The sequence below is a fragment of the Carassius gibelio genome, chromosome A7, assembly GCF_023724105.1.
Source record: "Carassius gibelio isolate Cgi1373 ecotype wild population from Czech Republic chromosome A7, carGib1.2-hapl.c, whole genome shotgun sequence".
Classification (NCBI taxonomy): domain Eukaryota; kingdom Metazoa; phylum Chordata; class Actinopteri; order Cypriniformes; family Cyprinidae; genus Carassius; species Carassius gibelio.
In genome coordinates, this window is record NC_068377.1 from 8275710 (window position 1) to 8290637 (window position 14928).

The 14928-nt window shown below is 37.4% G+C and overlaps 2 protein-coding genes across 4 annotated transcripts; both read left to right on the top strand.

The window, feature by feature from the left end:
- The first annotated feature begins 662 nt into the window (after positions 1–662).
- On the top strand, positions 663–6151 carry LOC128016562 (zinc finger protein 319-like). Of its 3 annotated transcripts, none has more exons than XM_052601175.1 (3): positions 663–812; positions 2030–2105; positions 2247–6151. In XM_052601175.1, exon 3 carries the CDS (start codon positions 2284–2286, stop codon positions 4051–4053), a length of 1770 nt encoding a protein of 589 aa, XP_052457135.1. In that variant the 5' UTR covers positions 663–812; positions 2030–2105; positions 2247–2283; the 3' UTR covers positions 4054–6151. The 3 variants fall into 3 exon arrangements, with proteins under 3 accessions (XP_052457135.1, XP_052457134.1, XP_052457133.1); XM_052601174.1 differs by having other exon boundaries at positions 672–838; XM_052601173.1 differs by having other exon boundaries at positions 672–838; positions 2030–6151.
- A 360-nt stretch (positions 6152–6511) lies between these two features.
- LOC128016565 (casein kinase II subunit alpha'-like) lies at positions 6512–14284 on the top strand. The gene is made up of 12 exons (XM_052601182.1): positions 6512–7509; positions 7774–7885; positions 9105–9206; positions 9692–9742; positions 9853–9912; positions 10018–10101; positions 10226–10336; positions 12017–12118; positions 12205–12305; positions 12563–12711; positions 13633–13720; positions 13821–14284. Exons 1-11 carry the CDS (start codon positions 7409–7411, stop codon positions 13704–13706), a joined length of 1047 nt encoding a protein of 348 aa, XP_052457142.1. The 5' UTR covers positions 6512–7408; the 3' UTR covers positions 13707–13720; positions 13821–14284.
- The last annotated feature ends 644 nt before the right edge of the window (positions 14285–14928 follow it).

Below are 14928 nucleotides of genomic sequence, written 5' to 3' on the forward strand. Positions count from 1 at the left end.
TTTGAAAGGACTCATCAGGGCTGTAACCACCTTGAGTGCTTTTGAATATTAAAGAGTTTGTAATATATAACCTTACATCTTGAATATTTGGGTTAGATCCTTGATTTTATTAGACTACTGTGTTTTGTCTTTCTGTAAATATGGACTGATTTCACCCACCACCACAAAGTGTAGGTTATGGGATTCACTGATCAACATCCTAATACACCCAGAATAAAACGTCAGTTTTAACATTAATAAATAACATTTTAACCATTAGCCTAAACATACATAATCCCAGAAAGAGTGTTTATGGTTTTTCTAATATAATTTGCAATAACTCCTAATATAAGAATCCACTAATTCCTTTAGGATTTGTTTACAGAGTATGTGTAAGAATAACTGGGGCCGAACAAAACTGTAGACAAAAAATATGTAGGCTATTTCATTATACAGAGTATCTAAATTGCACATACTACTCTAAAGCCATTCCATATATAAACGTTGCAAAACCATTGTGAGGACACACTTATTTCATTATTTGATTATTTTTAAACATATTTTTACATGACACATGATCGTCAGACAGAACGAACGATTTTAGCGATTCGCTTATACATGAAAATAAATCAGTGATTTTCCATCTTCTTGATTCCGCCCATATCATCGGGGTGTCCGCCTTGTTCGAGGGGCTGGTCGTAGAGGTCCGATGCGTCACGTTTATTTGGGCCTTCTGCATCCCACTGGCAGGGAAGCGCCCGATTTTTTCCCCTCCCTGCCTTAAAAACGTCCTGTATATATTTATTCCAAGCGTGGATCTTCGGGAAAACAAGGTACCAAAGGAAAAACGCGACGCAAAGTAGGTTAAAGCCAGTGAGGGGGCGGCTGATGCCTCTTTTAACGCAATAGCTACAGTTTAGCGTAACTGTTACTGGTAAACACACTTGCATGGGGCTTTACATATCGTTTGCATGCAGTTCTGCAGACGCGTTATGAATTGTTGCAAATAATGCATTTATTGCATGTGTGATTTGTGAGTCACATAAAATGTAGCCATTGCAAGACGGGCAGATTGAAGAGCATTAGCAAGGCTGGCTAGCCTTGGCTGCAAGTGTGCATTGGTCAAAAGCTAGCTAAAGTTTTCCTGCACACAAACTGCGAATAAAAAGCAAGGAAACCGTTTTAAGCCAGGCCTAACGAAATGGCTTTGCATACGGATCTCTAATATCCGAAACATGGCTTATTTTCTGCACCAGTCAAAGCATTAAGGTCATCAAAGGAAATTCCAGATTTCTCCCTTTTTTCAGGCTAGCAGTCAGTCGGCTTTACAGTTCGTATATTTAAACTTATTGTGTATATTGCATGCAATTATTATTTTTTCTTGTATAAATATTGTTTTTTTAAACCTTATTTAAGTTTTTCTTGTCTGGTGTGTGTGAGCATGTTGTAATGATCGTTTGGATTTGGATTTGGATTTGGATTCAATTATAGATTGGACCATATCTGAGAAATGCGTGTGATTGGTGTAGTAGTTTCTATGTCATTAAGGGTGTTTATTTAAAATCATTATTGAAAGAACTCCGGGTTCCCACAATATATCAGATAAATTATTAAGACTGTGAAAAGTCATGGAAAATGTATAAGTAAAGGTTTTTTTTTTTTTTTTTGACTCATTATTTTATCCGCTAGAATGAGCCTTTTCTCAGTGAGATCTAAATAAGGCCGTGGTTCTAAACTTTTTTAACCACACTTCTGCATGCTTAATTTAGTTTTGTGAAATTTCAGTTTCAAAAACTATTCTCAAATAAAAAAAAGTTTTGTTGAGGGAAACCAAATAAATATGATTTTAATTACATTAATTATAATAAAAAAATTAAAAAAAAGTTTATTTTGAATTGACCTTGTGTCCCTTTTGGAAGTTGAGCTGAAGAACAACATACTAATTCTATTATGATTTTTTTTTTTCCCTCCCAAAGGATGTGGAAGGCCTGAGTAATTATTGCGTAAATGAGCTGCTTTGTGTAATAAACCACTGTTTTTCTTATTGCAGGTATGCATTTGGAGACTACTCTTTGCCGTTTACTGGAGGAAATTTCAGACACCTCCCCTTGGGATTGGTATTTAATGTAAAAATTCACCTTGTTTAACACACACACCATGAACAAGTTTACCCAAAAGTCTTGAACCTCTCTACAAGACTGTTAGTTTCATTTGTTACCTTTCCAATGAACTGACCATCACTTGTTGGAACATTTTTGTGCAATCAGGTCCCAAAGTGCTGATCCCTGAAAGCTGAATTTATACATGTACAGTGGAAGAATGACAGAAGCATGGCAACAGCAACATGCAGTGGCCCCTCCTCCTGTTGGGCATCCCCTTTTACAAGGGGCAGAGAATGCTTTGGGCAGTGCTGCATATGGTATTGTCCTACAGGCAGACCCTGCTTTACAGCAGCCACAGCTCAGCCAGCATGCACAGCAGCACCCGTTGCCAGCTCAGCAGCCTCAGCTGCAGGTGGGAGGTGAAGGTGGCCACAAATGCGGTGCGTGTGGCCATGATATTTCGCACTTGGCCAATCCACATGAGCACCAGTGCATGGTCAATCAGGACCGTTCCTTCCAGTGCACCCAGTGCATGAAGATCTTCAACCAAGCAACGGATCTTCTAGAGCATCAGTGTGTCCAGGTTGAGCAGAAGCCATTTGTGTGTGGTGTGTGCAAAATGGGATTCTCCCTTCTTACGTCTTTGGCACAACATCATAATGAGCACACCACTGGAAACAATCCAATGAAGTGCTCTATTTGTGAAAAAACATACCGCCCAGACTCCTCTTCTAACCCTCAGCAGCCCTCTACTGCTGAGACGTCCAGTGATGGGGCAGCCATGGGTTCCTCTTCCTCTACAGCTTTCCAGGACTCTGACCGTCCATATAAGTGCTCTGTGTGCAATAAGGCATTTCGTCACCTTTCGGAACTCTCACGTCATGAAAGAGTGCACACGGGCGAGAAACCCTACAAGTGTGACACTTGTGAGAAGAGTTTTAGTCAGGCTTCTCATCTGGCGCACCACCAGCGCACTCACAGTGCTGATCGCCCGTATAAATGTGCCGTTTGCGAGAAGACCTTCAAGCACAGGCAGCACCTGGTACGGCACATGTACGCTCACTCTGGTGAGCACCTTTTCAAGTGTAACCTCTGCGAGCTTCATTTCAAGGAGTCGTCCGAACTGCTGCACCACCAGTGCCAGCCAGCTGGAGAGCGACCCTTCCGCTGCACAGCATGCGGGAAAAGCTTCAAGCGGCCCTCAGACCTGAGGCAGCACGAGCGCACCCACTCCGAAGAGCGGCCTTTCCAGTGTGAGGACTGTCAGATGAGTTTTAAGCAGCAGTACGCACTTGTTCGCCACCGCCGTACGCACAAAAACCCGGCAGATCGCCCTTTCAAGTGCAATCAGTGTGACAAAGGTTTCCTGCAGCCTTCCCACCTACTCTACCACCAGCATGTCCACGGCATCGAGAGTCTGTTCAAATGTGCCGCTTGTCAAAAGGGCTTCAGACAATCCGGGGAACTTCTCAGGCACAAGTGTACAGAATCGAACTCCGGATCGAATGCCGTGGAGAAGCCGTACAAGTGCGACGTGTGTGGGAAGGGCTACAAAAAGTCGTCAACGTTACAGAGGCACCAGAACTCCCATTGCACCGAAAAGCCGCTGAAGTGCTCGCTCTGCGGCCGCCGCTTCCAGTCCTCGTCTGATTTTGTGCAGCACCGATGCGACCCTGCTCGGGAGAAGCCGATGAAATGCGCGGACTGCGAGAGGCGCTTTAAATACTCATCCGAGTTGCAGAGACATCGAAGAGTCCATACAGGAGAGAAACCCTTCAAGTGTCCCACCTGTGACAAGGGATTCAAACAGCGGGAACACTTGGCTAAACATGGAATTGTCCACTCCCGTGAAGCCCAGTTCAAGTGTGTCTGGTGTGGAGAGTGTTTTGGAGAGCTTGGAGCCCTTCAAGAACATACAGTTCAACACACTGCAGAAGGAGGGGGCTATCCTGCGTCCTCGTGCATAGAGTAGTTACAGTCTTACCAAGCGAAAATGTACTCTGCTTGCTTTAGCAACATTGCAATTTACTTGCATATATTAAGTGAAATTGTGCATTTTATACATCCCACAAGCATTGCAGTACTTGTTGGACTGGTAAGGAACTACATAAAGTGTCAGCTTGTAGAAGTCTCAGTGTACCTCTGGGTAGATATTGGCAACATTGGGTTTACTCCACAGACAGAAACTTGCCTCAGTTCTGTACCAGACACACAGACGAACATAACCACACGTAAATGGTTGCTACACAATAATAAGCTTGTAAAAAGGAACAATTTTGTTCCATGTGCAACTCTATATGCTTAAGACTGGTGTTTCCAACAAAGGAAAAGCTGATCAGTTTTTAAAAGAACTAAATATTTAGTTTGAATTCTGCTTTATATCTAAATTCAGTCTATCTAAAACAAGAAGTAAATGCAGTAGTACAGCTACCAGTAACAGCTTTTCCAGAATGACATAAATTGGTATGCAAGATGTTAACAACCTGGGTCTGCTTTTTGGTCTTCATACGATTGACCACAACTAGATGTTTCATTGCATGGATTTTGTTTATTATTATTATTATTATTATTATTATTTTATAATTATTTGGCCTTGTAACTTTTAAATTAACTGCCTTCCTGTATCTCCATCTCATGCTTCCATGTTAGCTATGGAACTTGAACACTGTATGGCCATCTGGACAATATACAGTAGTGATTGTATGTATTCGTAATGTATAACTCCCATCACCTAACCCATACTGTAACAGGGTACATGTATGCATGAATAGCCTAAATAATTTATTTAGTTGGTTGTAATCTGTCATTAGTGCAAACTGCGATGTTAACTTCTAGGCAAAGGACTACAAGAGAAAAAAAATTATATATATATATATATATATATATATATATATATATATATATATATATATATATATATATATATTAGCCATTCTTTTTCTCTAGAGAATTTTGACTGATCTCTAACAATGGGGCAATAGTTTGCAAGCAGTTCCAAGAGTGAATTTACAGTAGTACAACGATTTACGGTTCTATTTTAACTGCCAGGCAACAGAACAACAGTGAAGTATTTTTGTTTGAAAATTGCAAAAAGGTGCTGTTGCGTTAGCTAAACAACGCTGTAGAATTTGTTAGTTATCTGTACATGGATGTTTTGTATCGCTTCAACATAAGTACAGTTCTAGGATTTAGTATCTGTTTGTGTATCATCATCATACTGTAGACTGTGCATGTGATTGTTTCCTCTTGTGAGGATATGTTGGTTCTGTTTTGGTGGATTATTATTTTGCCATAGACTACTTGTTCAGTTTCTTGGCCACAGATTCTTTCTTTGCTTTCTGTTTTAGAAACAAAATGCCATGAATCATTTGGTAGTTCATTTTGTGCTTTCCTAATTGGATCCATTAACAGTAGAACCTTCATTTTGGGTTAAAATACTGAACCACAGGAAGATGTGCAAATTGCACAGCTGCTTTTGTAATTATAAAAAAACAAACATTTTAAACAAATTCAAGAGTACAATAACGTGATATGTTTAAAAGAACATAAAAACACAGTATTAAATAGTAAACCTCTTAAAATGAAGTGTATAAATCTCTAAGCATATTAATTGAATCCATATTAATTATACATTCTATGTTCCTAACAGCTTGAATGTAAATTTGTAAACATTTCTTTGCCCCTTTCGATGCAAATGTAAGCCTTTGTAACATTAATGGCTTATGTGTCAGTATTGTTTGTTCTGTTACAGATTTGTGTACTCCTATTTTCATGTGCATTAAATGCAGGGACTGAATGGTGTCGTTGCTTGTGAAGCAATATTTTTGATGTCGAGTCTATTAGCGGGTTGAATAAATACGTTTTTTTTTCCAGCAAAAATAGAGGTTATCTCACCATCTAGCGTTTCCTCCTGTATGTCACCCAATCCAGTCCTTTAAATGTCTTTGTTTCTAGATAAGGTAGTGAAGAAACTCAAATTGTAAATATGCCGTTTGTGTGTTTCTTCCATTCTCACAAAGGTGTGGCATGTCATAACTACAAGGCATTTTAAAATTAAATGTTTGTAAACAGCTGTTGTATTATTTGTGAACCAAATGGTAAAATGACTAAGACCAAGGTTTTTTTTTTACTATAAAAGTGTAACTTTTTAGTCTAGTAAATGTGTTAAAGAGAACAATATAATGGGAACATTACTTAGCTATCCTAAATTTGTTTTTATTTTTTAACAATTGTAACTTGAACACCTGTTATCGTTATTGGGTACATATACATCTTAAAATCACAACAAACAAATTATATAAATAAAAATAATTGTTAAAGCAGAAAAACTGCTGTTTCAGTTGCAAATTCAGTTGCGTTGCAGCTTCATGCGACTCAATTCGGGGGCTTTTATTTTGAAAAAGGTACCTGAAGTACATACTGTATTTCCGGTGACTCCATCTATGCTATCGCAAAAATCGGCAGAAGTGCTATCTTCGGGGTGAAATCCGCCTTCTTGCCAGCGGATCTCTCTGTCGCTTTCTGAATCTAATTGTTGGATCACTGGGAATAATTGAGACACTCCATTTAAAGAGTAATCGAAAATCTGGAGTTGTGTGTGTCGAAGTTTTTGGGGCTAATTTAATTAAACCGATCCGTAGAGATCGCTAGCTTAGCGCGTTTATCGGCAGGGAACGCTTTTAAACCAGGGCTGATAAACCGCTGTAATGAATATTATAGTAAACAGTGGTGATCAAACGCTGTTCACGCCCCGAGACAATCGATCAACTCGAAATTTCGGCTGCTTCACGTTATTTATGTTCAGTTTTACCGCGTAGCAACATTCAGGGGGTTTGACAGGTCTGTGCTTCAATTAAATATTTGCATCACTGTTTATTTAGATGCAAAATACGAGGGCTGCTACAGACAATCGCATATACTACGATCACTTTAAAGCTGTTACTCAATTTTTTACATTTGTTTACAAACGGACACATCTTATTAGGCTGCCTCGATGCGCATCATTGAATCCTGACTTTTAATTATTTAATAAGCTGGCGGTCTGTCAGAAAATAAGCTGGTTTCTGCAGCATTTCAGACGCCCATTGCTTTTTGCTTTGGCTTTGAGTGGCGCGAGCGTCAGCGCGAGGTCATGCGCGCCGCCGCTGAGCAGCTGTCAATCACAATTGCTCGCGAGAGATCGCATTGAAGCGGCTTGTTACATTGTTTTGCGGCACCACAACACTTTCTGCAGTATTTCACAACAGAGACGGTCGACTTGTCGCTTCCGCTTGGAGAGTCTCGTAGTAGCAGGTGGAGGGAAGGCGGATCGACTGGCCGAGCCCGCCATGCCCGGTCCCGTGAGCAGCAAAGCACGGGTTTATGCTGATGCCAACACTGTGAAGAGCAAGGAGTACTGGGACTATGAAGCACATGTGCCTAGCTGGAGGTACACAGTTGATTAGCCCCTACAGAGATTATTTTAGCATGGTTCCGTTGAGAAAAAGTACATTGGTTGAACAATAATACAGTGTTCCAATGGAACTAGAATGGTACTTGACTGTAGAGTACATGCCAACTCAGGATGCTAAAGCATGGTAGTAGTATGTAAAAAAAAAAAAAAAAAAAAAATGTCATCCAAGTCTTACCACAGTACTTGGATAAACCTTTTTGCACAGTTTTATGTATTTGTAGCTTACTCTGTCTTATTCAGCAACCAGGATGACTACCAGCTTGTACGAAAGCTCGGAAGAGGCAAATACAGTGAAGTGTTTGAGGCCATCAACATCAACAGCAACGACAGAGTAGTTGTTAAAATACTGAAGGTAAGAATGCCTGGTCTCTCATTGTCTGACCATTAGGTAGAAGCAGTTTCTTAATGAGAGCGTTCACCCATAAATTATATTTTTTTCATAATTTACTCATCGTCATGTCATTCAAAACCCCATCCATAAAAATAAAAAAAGATTGTTCTTCATCTCCAATGAACATAAAGCACACTAAGTAAGATCAACAGAGGCTAAGGCATGCTTGCTTGAGGTGCAGGAGCTGATGATGTTTGGTGTTGTGAAGCAAGGATGCACAATTGAGTTTACCGTATTTAATGTGCTTTATGAATGTATAATTGATGTGAATAAAAGCTTACATGTATTTGTCTTATGTAGTGATTGTCTCTTTGTTTTTGGAAGACTTTGGATGACACTACTCGGTTCACATGGATAACTTTACAGTATCTTTTGATTACATAGACATCCAGTCTTTGAACTGAAATGATGAGACGATATTAAAGGGGTCATATGATGCGATTTAAAAATTTCCTTTCTCTTTGGAGGGTTACAAGCTCTTGTTGCATGAAGAAGATCTGTAAAGTTGCAACAACGGAAGTCTCAAATCCACAGAGATATTATTTATCAAAGTTAAGACACTGCCACGCCCCCCTAAAACGGCTCATTCTAACACACCCCTACATGTCTATGTCAAGTGGAAATATTCACGTGATGCCACCCAAATGTTCACGCAAAGAAAAAAAGACAGAGAGAGAGACTGGGTCACACAGTGTTGTCAGCTGTCTTAACCGTCCGTGGCTTGTGTACTGCAGACACATACGAGCTTCATCACTGTGTCTCTCACACAACTCCGTTCCCCCTTTGAGCTTGAACTGATGGTAAAACTTAGGTCATTATGTACTGTCTTTACATTGATTTTGAAAGATGAAGTTTGTGATTATGGAAAGGGGTGTTACATTTCTGACGAGTGCTTGCGGTGGTTGACCAATCACAATGCGCTGGGTCAGGTGGCCAATCGGAGCAGACTGTGCTTGTCGGAAGGAGTGACTTTGTAGAAAACGACGTGTTTGAGAGAGGCGGGGCATAGAGGACCAACAATAATGTGCAGTATTTTTTGTTTTTTTATGTTAAAGCATGTCAACATATTCTGTTACACCAAATAATTATGAAACTTAAAAAAGCATCATATGACCCCTTTAAAGTTTTCATTTTTAGCTGAGCTATTCTTTCATTATTATTTTTTTCTTTACTCTTGCAGCCTGTTAAGAAGAAGAAGATTAAGCGTGAGATCAAAATTTTGGAGAACTTAAGAGGAGGAACCAACATCATTCGTCTTGTAGACACAGTGAAGGACCCTGTGGTAAATTTAGCTGTAAAAGTATATGCAGTGGTTTTCTACACAATGCTGTTTTTGCTAAATTAGTCTTAACATATTATAATATTACCTATTAGCAGGCCCATAAAGAAACGTTGTATACCATCTAAATTTTTATTAACATGCAAATGCAACCAAAACATATAACCTGATCATTGATCTGAAATTTCCACATCAAAAAAATAGGCCTACACTTTTTTTTCTTTTTTTTTTTTATATAAAAAAAAAAAACGTCAACAGTTAAGAAAGTATTATGGGCTTCTGTGCTTAAATAGTGTAAAATAGTGTAAATCCTCCTTAAGAAACAACAAAAAAAGAAACAATTTAAAATATTTTAAATATCAATGATCAATTTATCGATCCATAGCGATGGATTGTTACACCCCTACTATGTATGCATTCCATCTTTGTATTTGTTGTATTTGTATGCACTTTTTAAATGCTTTTTTCTTTCTTTTGGTATTCCACAGTCTAGAACGCCAGCCCTTGTGTTTGAGTACATCAATAACACAGATTTCAAGGTACCACATTTACATTTATTTACTTTATATATAAACTAGTTTTGTCTGATCAATGAAAGGAGTTAAACCAAAATGGCCAACATTAAATATCTTGCATATCTGATTCGTAGGATCTCTATCAGAGACTTACAGACTTTGATATCCGGTTCTACTTGTATGAACTTCTCAAGGTAAGAACACTGTAATTTAGCTGAAATAAAGATTACACTTTCATTTTTTACTTTTTATTTTGAACAGGAGAGTGCATTATGTGCATGTGCTTTGTTTCTTTGAAGGCACTGGACTACTCTCACAGCATGGGCATCATGCATCGGGATGTCAAACCTCATAATGTCATGATAGACCACCAGATGAGAAAGGTGAAGTTTGATAACAGTACTGTGGATTTGTTTTTGGATGTGTCCCTTGTTCGTGACTACAGATCAGTGCTGTATATTATATGACCTCTTGTATATGTTTTTTTTTTTTGGTTAACTGGTGTAGTTGCGGCTTATAGATTGGGGTCTTGCTGAGTTCTACCATCCTGCACAGGAATACAATGTAAGAGTCGCCTCAAGATCATATAAGGGACCAGAGCTGCTGGTTGACTATCAGGTATGTTATGTCTTTTATGTTCATGGCCTTTTCATACTGTTTTCGGGAAAAAACTTTGTGGATTTGTACATGAATAGCTCCTAAAATGTTTCCCTTAAATAAACATCACATATTTATTAAGTGTTTATCCCTATTCAGAAATTAATTGTTTCTCACAGGGAATTTCAACATTTAAAGGGGCAAATCAGGGGTTTTATTGCCATCCAGAATTTCATTTACCATATTTTTTGGACTATAAGTCGCACATGACTCTCTCGTGGCTTTAGACGGTAATGTTTTCTCTTGGTTCATTTTTCTTGGTTCATGTCAAATTAATTTTGATAAATAAGTCGCACCTGACTATAAGTCGCAGGACCAGCCAAAATATAAAAAAAAGTGAGACTTATAGTCCGGGAAATACTGTATTTATTTTCTTCCAACCACCCATTTAAAAATTCCTGTCCAAATTTTTGAAAACCCCAAGGTTGTGTGGTAATTTAATTGCCGCCTAAATCCACAAGAAGATGATCAATCCAAAAGTCATTTAGTAAGTTTTGATACTTTTTGACCACTGCCAAGCACCGTACCTTAACTGTTGCACTTTGTGGTAAAGTACACGATTTTGAAATATGGACTTTTATTACTGAAATGCTGGAATCTGGAATAGTCTTACAATACATTTTTAAAATGTTAACTATATATGTTTATATATAGAGTGAGTGTTTGTTTGTGTGTATATGACTGTGTCTGTGTGTGTGTGTATACATACACATATACAAACGTTGAAGTTAAAGGATAAAGTACTGGGTAGGCACAAGTCAGGAGATGGATACAAAAAAAAAAAAAAAAAAAAACATGGATGAGGCAAAATACCATCAAATTCTTGAGAAAAATCTGCTGCCCTCTGCCGGAAAGTTGTCAGTGGAAAGAAGGTTAGACTGACACAGTGGTTTGAGGAGGAAAAGGTTGAATGTCCTTGAATGGCCTCGTCAGAGCTCAGACTTAACCTCAGTCCACAAAAGGTTACCATCAAATTGAACTGAACTTGAGTAGTTCTGCAAAGAAGAGTGGGCAAATATTGTAAAGTCTAAAGCAAAAAGTGGTTCAACAAAATAATGACAAAAGCGATTGTTCCTTTTCTGACTCTGTGAAGTTGTTTTTTTTTTTTTTTATGACAAGCTGATTTTATATATTTCACTTGGATGGATACTATTAGTTGCACTGGGAAAACACATTTTACTAGTCAAACAAGTAGCTAGGTGAATTGTTTACCTTTTGTGAATAGTGTCAGTTTTCCTGTTTTTAAATAGAAGAATATTTATTTAATAAAAATAATAAATAGGATATTATGAATATGTATTAATTCTCCAAGCAAAAACAGACAGCTGTTTACAGAAGACAATCATGTGACTGACCGTTAAATGAGCAGTGTTCCCATTATTGCAGGATCACAGAACTTACTCTTCCACTGTGAACAAATCATCATGAATGCAGGACTTTTATCACTGAGGTGCCATGCAGATTTCTTTTTATAGACGTTCCCCTGAGAAACACTTGCCGTCCAATTTTTTTTTTTTTATTGAACAGATTTCAGGATCAAGTTGCACACAGAGTTAACTTATTCCTATATTACCATCAGATGTTGCAGTTAAATAATGAATAAATAATTTGCTAAATAAATAATTCTTAAATAATTTGCAGATGTATGACTACAGTTTGGACATGTGGAGCTTAGGCTGTATGTTAGCCAGTATGATCTTCCAGAAAGAGCCATTTTTTCATGGTCAAGACAACTATGACCAGGTATGACTTGTCATTCTTCTATGAACATTTTTACAATATCTAGTCTTAAAATACTCAGTATGCTAACAGCAGAATCTTTCCTACAGTTGGTCAGAATTGCCAAGGTTCTTGGAACAGAAGAGCTATTCAGCTACCTGAACAAGTATCACATTGAGCTGGACACACGTTTCAAAGATCTGCTCGGCCAGTGAGTGGGAATTTATTGACAGATTTTCACATTGGTCAGTTTTTAAGGATCTTTGTACAAAGTTGCTAGCGGTGCACAGTATCCCTATGTTAACCAATCTTGTTTTCATCTTTAGATCTACAGTAAAAAAAAAAAAAATGTTTAATGCTTTTGGCAAACAATATACATGGTGCTTTGTAGTGGATTTCCAGTAGTTAATTCTACATATTGATTTTAAATAGCTAGTGTTTTAATCTAGAAATTGCAAACATCTTCAGGCAGACACGTAAGCGCTGGGAGAACTTTGTTCAGCCAGAGAATCAGCACTTGGTGAGCCCAGAAGCTCTGGATTTGCTGGATAAACTCCTGCGTTACGATCATCAACAGAGATTGACTGCCCAAGAAGCCATGGAACACCCATACTTTTGTAAGCCAGCTTTCCTTATCTGCTTTGATTCATTGATTTGTCAAGTTATTGTTTATTATAAAATACTACCATTACAATATTAATGTTTTTAATGGTTTTGAAAGAAGTCTCACCAAGACTGCATTCATTTGATCAAAAATACCATAAAATCAATAATGGTGAAATAAAATTACAGTTTAAAAGAACCATTTTCTACTTTAATAAAATTACTTGAATATATTTTGGGATGAAGTTCTTAAAGCTGAATTTTCATCAGCCATTACTCTAGTCTTCAGTGTCCCATTATCCCAGTGCACCAAAAGATTTTCTTCTTTCTGTTCCGTTTTTTGTTGTGTGATTATTATTTTTTTTTTCTTTTTTTTTTTTTTATTCGTTCATGCACGCAATGAATGAATGAAGTTATGTATGACTTGTGCAATAAATAAATTGGTATTGCTGCTTAATATTGTTGTGGACTGTGATAACTCAAAGGTTTGGGGTAAGTAACATTAAATTTATCAAAAGTGGCAGTAAAGACATTTTATGAATCATGTCCCGAAATATATCTATTTATGTTACCATTTCAAAAAAATTATATTCATCAATCATGGTTTTCACAAAATATTAAGGCAAAAAAACCCACTTGTAATAACCAGTATTAATTATTGAGCACCAAATCAGCATATTAAATGATTTTTGAAGGATCATGTCACACTGAAGACTGGAGTAATGGAGCTGAAAATTCAGCTTTGCATCACAGGAATGAATAACATTTGTAAATATAACCAAATAGAAAATAGTAAAAAAAACTAAACAAAAAAAAAAAAACCTTGGTGAGCATAAGAGACTTCTTTCAAAAAGATAAAATAAAGTCTTTGACTGGTAATATACATCCCATTCTAAGTGAAATCATATGACATGGCATCTGACATTCTTCTGTAGATCCTGTGCTGAAGGGACAGTCTCTGTCAAATTCAGAAGGTGCTCTGGCAATAAGAAGCTCAACCACAACATGATGGGCTAAAAGCAGGTACAGGATGTCATGTACAGTCAGTACGCTGTATTTTTGATTAATCTAAAATTATCTTTTTGAAAATTTTCATCAATTCCTTTTTGAATCTTTCTTCTAGGAAAACCTTTTTACCTCAACATGTCGTGCAGAGACATGCTGCCTTTCAGGTGTGAAGCTTCATTTTACTGGAGCAAGAAGTTATTAAGCAACACAAGACTTGTACAGAATGAACACAATGGGCTGTAGTCCCTCTCCTACATTCACTTTGTATTAGTGCTGCTTGTTTTTCCCCCATCTCCCCAATTTTGAGTTGGACATCTCCATTTCATTTTTGGAACAACACTGAATTAAGCTATGATATTATGACTGGGAAAGAATGCCTGCTCTTTCCCCATGATTCTCAGGCTGTAGATGACTGATGGGGGCTCCCGATCCTGGTTGCGTTATATACTGGAAGATTGTGTTGTTCAGTGACTTGCCCTGCTGATATGAGCTCAGATTATAAACTATAGTATTGTCAGGTATGGAGGCTTTACTGCAATTTATTGAAAATAAGATATATTAAATGAAACTTGTTTTTAATCGGTCTCATGTTTTCCACCACCAATTTCAATGCGATAATTGGTGGCGAATGGTACATATATATTTGAATTATGAATTACTTTATTGATATGAGTTTGTCAATTTAATTAAAGAAATATTAATATATATTGTTAATAATTCATACATAAAATTTATTAATATACAGTGACAATTTAAAGGAATAGTACACCCAAAGATTAAAATTCGCTGATACGTTTGTTTCTTTATCAGAATATATTTGCAGAAACATAACAAGTAAATGAAATGCATCACATAATTCACGATTCCAGTTCATCAATTATAATCATGTAAAGTGAAAACCTGTGCGTTTGTTATAAATAAAATCCACCAATATATTTGAAACTGTTTTATCAGAACTTGTTTAAACTGTCTTTGCTTGTAAATTGTGCTTTATCCGTGCACATTTCTCTCCTGATTCAGATGAGATATTTCACTGAAAAAAGCATTATGGATATACGACTAGTATTTTAGTCTGAGGCAATGGTTTTGAATGTTATGTAGTTAGGATGTTAATTAATGGACTGGAGTCATGTGAATTACTTGTGGGTTATTGTGATGTTTTTATCAGCTGTTGGAAAACTCATTCTGATGGCATCCATTCAATGAAAGAAGATCCATTAAGC

What these genes read in the sequence shown, in the direction of transcription:
- LOC128016565 (XM_052601182.1), top strand. Translation starts at nt 7,409, where the DNA reads ATGCCCGGTCCCGTGAGCAGCAAAGCACGGGTTTATGCTGATGCCAAC. An exon ending in GCACATGTGCCTAGCTGGAG is followed by an intron (nt 7,510 to 7,773) that starts GTACACAGTTGA and finishes TGTCTTATTCAG; the next exon opens with CAACCAGGATGACTACCAGC. An exon ending in CATGGAACACCCATACTTTT is followed by an intron (nt 12,712 to 13,632) that starts GTAAGCCAGCTT and finishes ATTCTTCTGTAG; the next exon opens with ATCCTGTGCTGAAGGGACAG.
- LOC128016562 (XM_052601175.1), top strand. Translation starts at nt 2,284, where the DNA reads ATGTACAGTGGAAGAATGACAGAAGCATGGCAACAGCAACATGCAGTG.